Source organism: Biomphalaria glabrata, chromosome 10 (assembly GCF_947242115.1).
Source record: "Biomphalaria glabrata chromosome 10, xgBioGlab47.1, whole genome shotgun sequence".
NCBI classification, from domain to species: Eukaryota; Metazoa; Mollusca; class Gastropoda; family Planorbidae; genus Biomphalaria; species Biomphalaria glabrata.
This window is the reverse complement of record NC_074720.1, coordinates 10749537-10759717: the sequence shown is the minus strand read 5'-3', so window position 1 is coordinate 10759717 and position 10181 is coordinate 10749537. Positions and strand designations below refer to the sequence as shown.

General features: G+C 31.8%; 1 protein-coding gene across 1 annotated transcript; it reads left to right on the top strand.

Moving 5' to 3' along the window:
* LOC106074573 (protein lin-7 homolog C-like) lies at positions 1-8893 on the top strand. The gene is made up of 6 exons (XM_056043394.1): positions 1-150; positions 3345-3386; positions 3503-3651; positions 3986-4195; positions 5686-5740; positions 7730-8893. Exons 1-6 carry the CDS (start codon positions 114-116, stop codon positions 7831-7833), a joined length of 597 nt encoding a protein of 198 aa, XP_055899369.1. The 5' UTR covers positions 1-113; the 3' UTR covers positions 7834-8893.
* The last annotated feature ends 1288 nt before the right edge of the window (positions 8894-10181 follow it).

Genomic DNA, 10181 nt, shown 5'->3' with positions numbered 1-10181 from the left:
CACACAAATATGTCTAGGCCTACTCGGCGGAGGACACGACCTGGTAAAAAAGCGAAAAAGAAATTAAATTCTTTACAGCACAATTATTTTTGTGGTACTTCCTGTTTATCAAAATGGCCGCGTTATCAGAACCATTGACTCTTGAAAAAGGTGATTATTTTTAAAACTATATGTAAATGAATTTATGTTGTGTTTTTAAATCTAGTATAGGAAGAAGAGAAAAAATTTTAGACCTCGACTAAATGTAGATTCTATACAATTAGCATGCAATTAGAAGAGTTGTCGGGCTTTGAAGTTCAGTTTGTTTGGTTTTTACGAAAAAGTCAAAAAGGGCACCACACTTCCGTGTTAGAAATTAGTCTTTTATTAGAGAGTAGTGTAGAGCATAGCCTACTGTATAGATTTACTATAGATCTAGATTAGATAATATATCAACACTATAGAGTAAAGATCTAGAATCTGTTCTAGGAAGACATAGAATTAGAATGTCCTACTCTTATCTAATATTTCAGTAGTAAAATACAGCAATTACTTCAAAAAAAATATATTTTTAGTTTTACATGTAGATCTAGATCTAGAATCTAGATCTACTACATAGATCTAGTATTAGAAACATACACTAACTAAGCATGATCCTAGGTCCTGATCTAGGTAATCTAGGTCAATCTAAACTCTAAATTTACCTAGATTCTAGATTATTCTAGATCTAGTATATTGTAGTGTATACTAGTTAATATCTAATATTCAAAATATAGATCTAGTGATTCTAGTCATGCATTTAGATATAAATCTAGATTCTAGACTAATAAGACTAGTACTCACTAGCCTAGTAGTAGTAGATCTAGTAGTCTAGTAGAGATATAAGACTAATAAGATCTTATTAGTAATCTCTAGATAAAATTTCTAGACTTAGACCTAAGACTAAGAGTCTAGATTCTAGACCTCATCTTATATTGAATATCTAAATTATTCTTTATATTGACTACTTAAAATATATTATTTTAATAAACAAGAGTATTTTCATCAAGAAATTCTAGACTAAGGCAATGAAGATATCTATCTAAATATAAACATTCTAAATTCTTAATTAATCCAATGAGTTGAATGAGGAGTGCATTATTTCACCGATGTGTCCCAGATGTGACCTACATATTTTGCCACATCCAGCACAGACAGAACGATTGTCCAGTGGTGGTTGATTTAGCATCTCTATTTGCCCTCTACCTCTGACATCAGCAATGAATTTCTTTTGGTCTTTGTAAGAAACCTTCAGCTGTCTCATTTAGGAACTGCTTAATCAAGGTGCTCTTTTGAATGTCAGTTATAGCAAGTTGGTGCATTAGCTGGTCTTTATAATAAAGCGTTTCTGGGGCACGTTTGTTATGCAAACTACTTTTTATCTGAGCAACAATAATGATTGCCTTTAGCATAGTCATCCCCATATAGGATACGTGCCCTGCCAAGCATAGCTGAGATGAAAACTATAATATTAGCACTCCCTATAGAGATACTGTCCATGCCAGCATTTGCGAGAACATCACTAAACCAATTGTGGTAGAGTCTTGTCTTTGTATGTTTCTGATGGTACGCCAGACATTTATTTTTGTTGGCAGGTGGACTGATTTATTCTGTCACACCCTCACTTTGAGGCATCCAGATCCTTACTGGCCCTGTCCAGAGGATTATTAACTTCCCTCAAAAGTGATGCATCATCATTTGATACTGTGCTTCTCATGTAAAGTGGTCCACCACTTTAAAGGGGTGTCCATTCATTGTGATCTTTGGGGACAGAGTAGATTTTATTTGGTGACTTTTGTTTTTCTGAAGTTTATTGTTAAGATGTAGCTGCATGCATAAATTACCAATTACTAATTAGAATAGATCTATAAATGATACTGATTACTAGTTATATTGGAGTTTACTACAAATTTCAAAATGTGCAGTATAGTCATTAATAAAAGATCTCTAGAGACCATTTTAGAGACATACTAGCATACATTTTCATTCCTTTTTTGTTTACAAATCTTGTCACACTTTTCCCCTTGACCTCTTTATGTTAAGAAAAAAATATGTAGGATCTGTATCTTAAAAAACTGTTAATTTTTTACCGCTAAATAAAAAATAAGTTTTGTCACTATAGCTCTTATTTTATTAAGTGCTACAAACTTATTGCTCCCAATAACAAATGGCTCTGAATCAATGTAGACTGATTTACCGAATAATCCAAAACAAACAGAGTAGTAGGCATTGAATATACACAATAGAAAAAGACTAGAAAATCTGAAATGAGAAAATGACCTGCTTCTCCACATTTGCCTACAATCAAATTAAATCATATTTTAATAATCTGGTTTTAACACAGTCAATTCCTTAGAAATGGTATTGAAAATAGAGTATTGATGTGAAAGATATCCAGTGGTTTGACCAATATTGCAGTTGGAAATTTTTTGAAAGAAAGATAAATGACAATTTTTACAACCTCAGTTATGAACAGTGGCTGTTTATCTGAAACCTGTTATTATAAATTCAGAGCTCCTTAAGATCTGTGAATGTTTTATTTTTTGATAGGGTGTATTTGTTGATCAACACACTAAGTTGTGCAGTGGACAAAAGAGAGAAACAGACACTTTATTGACTCAATCAGAGTCATTTGTCTCACAAATTAAAAAAAAAATCAAACTGAATGTTGCTTCGTCTGAGAAAAATCAAACCGTGATCTAGTTTTCAATGATTTATAGAGTTGTTTTATTTAAATTCTAAATATATTTTTTTGTCCTCCTTTCTAAGGCTTTGTTTTCCTTTCTATTTTCTTTTGACAATGCAGATGTCTGGTAACCTAAAGTCAAGATCTAATCAAAAATTTTAATTCATTTGCATTTCTATTATTAATTCTCTATTGCGCAAGTAAATTAGTTGGATCTAGATTGTCAAGATGTAGCTAGAGGAGATCTACAAATTAAAATACAAAATAAAACAGATTTCAGATAGAGATATAGAAATATAATATTAGTTGTTTTTTTTTCCATAGCAAATCTTCCATGTTGACCTATTGGATTAAGGGATATCTAGAAGGTTTCTGTGCAGCCTTGGGTGCCTAGCAAACAAATATATCAGCTTGAGTAAAATCTTGAATTAAAAATTCCTAGTCCACATTGGGATTCCAACTCGAGTTCCTCCTACTTATGCAGGCGAAATTTACGTCGACACAATCCCTTTTCATAAAATTCAGGTCTCATTATAGCCACTAAATTGATTATTGATAGTTACAATTAAAATGTCAGCGCAAAGCTTTTTTTTTTTTCTTAAATTTTGATTTCTAATAACTAATGTTCTTAACATTTCAGATATAAATCGTGCTATAGAATTATTGGATATTCTTCAGAAAGGTAAGTAATTTTAAAAACTATCATTATTAAAAATTAGTTTTGCTTGTTATTTTAAGAAAAGTGGGTAACTATTTATTGTCTAATACATTTGATGTTTACATTTTTCTCTGGTTAAGATGGACAGTTTCCTGTGGCTAAACTTCAGGCACTGCAGAGGGTCCTACAAAGTGATTTCTTACATGCTGTAAGAGAAGTTTATGAGAATGTTTATGACACTGTAGACATAAGCGGCAGTGCTGACGTCAGGGCCAATGCTACCGCTAAGGTAATGTCATCTACTGGTTTGACCATTTACAAAAAAAAAGGTTGCAAAAGTTTGAATACTGTACATTAACAATGTTAACTTTTCAAAATTATTTAATCTTCATTTAAAAGGGAGAACTTGTAATTTATTAAATAAAAGGAATTTCATAATAAGAAATGTTCATTTATATTTATGATGTATATATCAAGACGGTTTCATTTATTTTGAGCTTGCCAATTTACTTTGAATCAGATTTTCATGTTCTAGATGTAGTCATAAATTGTTTCTTTAAATAGTATTGTTTTTAATGGTCAAAAGCAAACAAAAAAAAAAAAAATTTTTTACCATACAATAGGCAACTGTGGCTGCCTTTGCTGCTAGTGAGGGACATGCTCACCCCAGAGTTGTCGAGCTTCCCAAGACAGATGAAGGCCTAGGGTTCAATGTCATGGGTGGGAAAGAGCAGAACTCCCCCATTTATATTTCCAGAATTATTCCAGGAGGCGTGGCTGACAGGCATGGTGGATTGAAGAGGGGTGATCAACTATTGTCAGTCAATGGAGAGGTGAGTTCTCTTTCTACTTCTACAAGAGGTGGAGATGTAAAGCTTATTGTCTATTGCTAGGTGTGAGGCAGGTATACAAAACGTATATAGTGTCTGAGTTTGTCACTTTACTTTTATCTGGAGGTTTGAGCACCAGAGCTTGTACTTTTGGTATTTATGTTAATAGCATTTTTATTAATGGACAGCTAAACCTAAGTTTTTATATTAAAAAATAATCAAACTTAGGTTAGAAAATGTTAAAACTTTGTAAGGCAATTTATATTTAAAAAATATTAACCACTATTGTTCTTGAAAAAAAAAACTAAATTGGCAGCTGTTATTCCGGACAATATTTGATGGCATGGATTTAAACAGCATTGTTTTGGGGGTCACACAAACTATCTCAGCTACAAATTCCCAATTTTTGGTTTTATATATTTCAAAATTTCAGTTTGAGTGATGAGTGGGCTGTTTGAGTGCATGGACCATTGAGTTTAAACAAATCATACTTCACTACATTCAATCAGAACATAAAGACCTACCTGTTCAAAACTTAGTTAGATTGTTCTCATACTGACTTGAGGCTACGTTTGTAAAAATGTTTTACATGTTTCGGATGTTCCTTCAGAGTTGAAGATAGTTTACTTCCTAGTCCAAACCTCCCGCAGGACGACGGGGGATGGGAGCGGGCAGGGTTTGAACCCTCGACCGTCGATAAATCCGAATGACAATCCAGCGCGCAAACCGCACGACCACGCAGCCATCCATACGTTTGTACTACATAAATTAAATTATCTTTATTAATTTTTATTATGAGCAGACTACATTTGATAGTTAATATGTAAAGCTATAAGCCTCTGATAGAGATTTATTGTAGCAATTATCTTTATCTTTGTAAAATTATTGACCCTAATATCAAATCTACTGCCAGAAAATAATACATTTTGTTAATTTTAGATTCTTTCAGGAAACCATAGTCTGTTGTAAGCTTTAAAAAAAAATCCTTTATAGCAACCAAATTTAAAATCACTTACAACAACTTATCTAAACCTACTATTATAAATATAATTTTTTTTTATCCAGCCTTAATATCATCTCTATTAATTCATTCTTTAAGTTTTATTGTTTATTTTATTGTTTATTGTTTGTTCTGGTCAAATGCAATTTAAAATCTGGTGGAGAAAGATATGGGGGTTCTGTATTGTTATAAATACTAACTTGATCATTTTTAGGATCAATTCTTTTCAGTTTCTTTCTGTTTTGGTACCATCTATGTTATCACAATTTTAACCACCTACTGTCGTAATTTGAGCTATATATATATATATTACATATTCTAATAAATGTTAATTATATTTCTTTATATTGAAATGTTCTCTTTGCTTATTAATGAAAAGAATATCACTTTAAAGATTGTTCTTGTATAATTGATGATTTTGTTATGCACACACTGAATATTTTTTTTGTTTGCTTTTTTTGAAACACACAAAATCCTTTACTTTCCCTTTCAGTCTGTGGAAGGAGAGTATCATGAGAAGGCTGTTGAACTTCTGAAAATTGCTCATGGTTAGTATTTAATATTATGGATGGTGTAGCTGAAGTGTGGTCAGAATGTTTTGTTTCAAACCAATATCCTGACTAGAAATGCTGGTTTAATTTTTTAAAGGGAAACTCCTATGGTTTTGACAATTTTTTTATATATAATGTGTGTTTTGATTTACAGATAATTAATGTATTATTCTTTTTTAAAAATTTGCAATAATAACTTAGTAATTGATGTTTTTCTGATGTAATTTTCCTGCGCATCGAAAACAATCAGATTTTCACCAGGTTTCTATGTGACGTCACACTAACCTATTAATATAATCTATTGACTTATTGTATAAAGGGAGACCATACAGTAAAGTTTACATTTTTGTAAAAAGTGTATCTTCATCTATGCAGTTAGATCTAGATATTGTAAGCAAAGAAAAAAATGCGTGTTAAAGTAGATTTACATGCTTGACTAACCATGGCAGTATGTATTTTCTCGTCTGACCACTCAACACACACAAACACTGTCTATTGCTTGATTGTCTTATCATGACCGACTAGTTTGATAGAATCAGTCAGACACACGATCTATTTACTTTTTAGGACAGGGAGGGGCTTATATGAAAATGTTACTTTTTTCTTGAGTTGGTTATCCTAAGGCTTTTAGATCTCTCTATATATATAACTGTACCATAGCTCTGGACTAGGCTGTCACTAAGGCTAAAAGCTACTGTAAGAATGAAGCGATACGATTGGTTAAATCTAGTTTCCTTTTCAGTATTGTTGAGGGAAGTGGCGTATGCCTAACCTAAAAACAAAATCTCAAAGAATTCCCTTTTTTTTTTGGTGATGTCAAGAATTTCCTGTCTAATTTATTAAATATAAATGTTTCTAAGCATTTAAATAGAAAATGGTAAAATGTTTACTATTACAATTTTTTACGCAGAATTTAAATATGTCAATAACACAAATTTGAAAAACAATCAGTTTCCCTTTAAAGATTTTTTTTTCCCCTCATTTCCAAGTTTAGCTAGCTTTACTGTGTGCTTAGCTAGTGTTCCTGAACTATTGTTGTTCAGTGTTGCAGGCATTATATAACAACTGAGAAGGATATAGTTTTTGATGAAACACAAATGGAAAAGATTCAAAGCTCAAAAGAATTTTGAAAATTTAATTTTAAGATAATTTATTAAAGGGCATATGCAATATTTATAGAAATTCTGGAAAAGTAAAGAATTAAAAAAAAAAGCAATTATCTTGAAGGAATAAGAATTTGAATTCTGTCTTTGTGGTCCTTTTTTTTTTTTTGCAGCTATTTTGACATTACATGATACTGTTTTACTTGGAACAACTGTGATTTTGTAGATGTGACTGAAATTCATGTCACCATTTGTCAACTGGGTTTTCAATGTTACTTTGCAATCTCAAGTCACTCTCAATTGGAAGACAACATCATTCCATCCATCCCAGTGGCGCTACAGTCCATGGAGGGCCCTGGCCTGCTTTAGCACATCTCTCTATTCTGATCTACCCTGTTCTTTGCTATCCTCAAGTCACTCTCAATTAGAAGACAACACTTTACATTATTCTGCCAGTACACTTGACCACACCTGAAATTTGCTTATTAAAATTAAGGATTTTATTGAAATTTAACTCCTGATATGTCATCGATTAAAATGTTTACACTTTACTTCCACCACTTTCTCAATAAATTCATGATCCTAAAGTTTGTACACAAGTTCTTTCAGTTGAATTGTATTGTTTTCAATGTACCTGTTGTTTTTGAATCTGTGCATTCTTTCACTATCCTCACATTATCATGTAAATACTTCTTTCACCTCAAGATGAGTCTATTTGAAAAGTAGGGATGTCAAAATCATAAGGTAGCACTGCCAGGACATAAACAAAATCACCTTCAAGTTATTTATACTAGAAAATTATTTATTTTTTAAGTTGTGACCTTGAAGCTTGACTTTATCTTTTACATCAGACTCTATCAAATTAAAATATTTTTACTTGCAGGAACTGTGAAACTAGTGGTGCGATACACTCCTAGAGTGTTAGATGAAATGGAAGCACGCTTTGACAAACAGAGGGCAGCAAATCGCAGACCTCCTCCTCAATAAAAGCATTTTTATTGTACTATCAGTGTAATGTCTGATATATTGTCAACTTGTATATTTCATGCCTAAGTTTGTGTATATGTGAAATGGTTGAGTTTTTTTTTTTAATGTACCTCAGGTTTTTACTTATGTTAGTGATAAACAAAGATTGCTTCTTATTGTTACTTTTATACAACTTTCTATGATTATGTTTGGCTCGCCAAATAAAAGCTTCTCTTATGCTATTTTGTTCAATGTCAGATTGTGGCCTCTACGTTGAACTAAGTTACTGATCTGGTCAAATATTAGAGATTGAAACATTACTAAAGTGTCAAGAGCATTTTGTCCATCAATTTTCGTGAAACTCTACCAATACTAGATCTAATTAGAAATATTCAAAATGCAGATTGGAACACTAATGATAGAACATTTTGTTTCCTACACTCAGGAACAAATTTTTTTTTATGTGTGAAGATTTAAAGATTTTAATGAGTCTAGCTTTGACCTTTTAAAATACTTCACTTGCATAACATGAGATCTCCTTAGACTGCAGTATCTTAGTATTTTATTTTATTTTTTTTTTTTGAAAATCAAAACGTATTGAACTTATACATGGCAGGTTCTTGTGTCTTGGATCAATGCCCTCTGCAGTACTGTGTCACATTTGTATCCCTCAGAAATACACGTGTCTAGGTCTGTTCCGTGTCTTTTTTTTTAATCCTGTATATTAGAGGCAAGGGGTGGTGAGATGAGTGTATTTATTTTTATATCATTCCATGGTTGTTGTTGGTTTTTTTTATAACATTGTAATTTATATATTATTTTATATAATATTTTGCATTTATAGAATTTCATATACAGTAAAGAAAAAAGGAAGTAGGTTTGTTCTCTCACTTATATTTGGTTATTTACATTGATGGGCAAGGTGAAGTATGCCTTGATGGCTGACTTGTTCATCCCTATAAACATGCTTTGAACTTTTACACTACAAGAACAATGAGTCCTCATCTCTGTCATTCTGCATATACATCAACTAATTTCCTATATTTTTCTAAACTTAAGAATTAAAGGTACAGTTTTCTAAGATCTGTGTTTGTGCTTCTGTTAGAGTATATTTGAACTGTGTGATGTTGTGGTTTTGCTAGACTTAATGTTTTCAGTCATTGTCTGGTGGTTTTTTGTTTTTTTTTAGAAATTGTCGCATGTAAATTCAGTAAATAGATTTCAGAGTTCATTAACAAAAATAAGTTCATAATTATGTAGATTTTAATGAAGAAATTATTAAAAAAAAAATACCTACTTTCCAAGGGTAATTTGTTTGAGGATTTGATAAAATATCATGCTGTAATATTCTTAAATGACAAGATATTGCTACTTTCATAATACATCATGGTATGAATAACTATAACTTACAAATCTTCTGCTAGTAAAGAAAAAATTGAATACTAATTATTCCTGCAGTGGTAAATTTTTGTGCAATTAGTTTTTAAATTTTTTACAATTTTGCCAAATATGCCTATAAACAACTTAAATTTTTCTGTCCAAGCTTTGAACACTATTTCTTGTTCACTGTTTTATAAATGATTTAGTGGCATGAACACTCTGATCAGTCGTTAGCAAAATGCGATACCTTCCTCTTCTCAAATATTTAAAGCATAATAAAATTTACTTAAAAGCTGAGCCTAGTCTGTTTTTTAGCCTCAAGCTGTCACCTTGACCCCCAACAACTAAATCTTCTAAGGTCTGACTTTGAATCTCTTAGTGCTCATTGCCTTTTTTGTTTTTTTTAACTGACAAAAGGTCAAAGGTTCTGCTTTGTTAAATGGTCCAAAGTAACAGTTTGGGATCAGCAGGCTCTGACAAAAGAGTGAGGGAGGAACTATTGCGCGGGAGACTAGGGTCTCTTTAGGCTCTCATCTTGTTTCAAACTCTTGGCATCTTAGCTGTAGAGGATACACTATCTTCACCTCTGGCATCAATAAAACACTGAAAGTGGTTATAGACTGGAATATCTCTCCAGAATAGGGCTAAACAGACACTTGATAAAGTGCTCCACAAGGTAGATGTTGTATGACTGAGGGAGGCCAAGCTAATGCTTTGGGAAACTCTAAACTTTTTGTGTCTCAAAAGAGAAAAAAAAAACTGATTCTTTTAAACAGCTTTAAAGAAGAATTTGTATGTTGTCTTATTTGAAACCTTATTTTTGTATAGACTTCAACTAAAACTGATAACTGATATTATGGCCCAATGGTACTCTCAATCCATAGAATTATATTGCTTTCATTTTTTTAAACTTCTTCTGTAGGGGAATAGAAATATTTGGTCTAATTTCAATCCATCAAATTTTAAACATGCAAAATAAAACCAAGAAA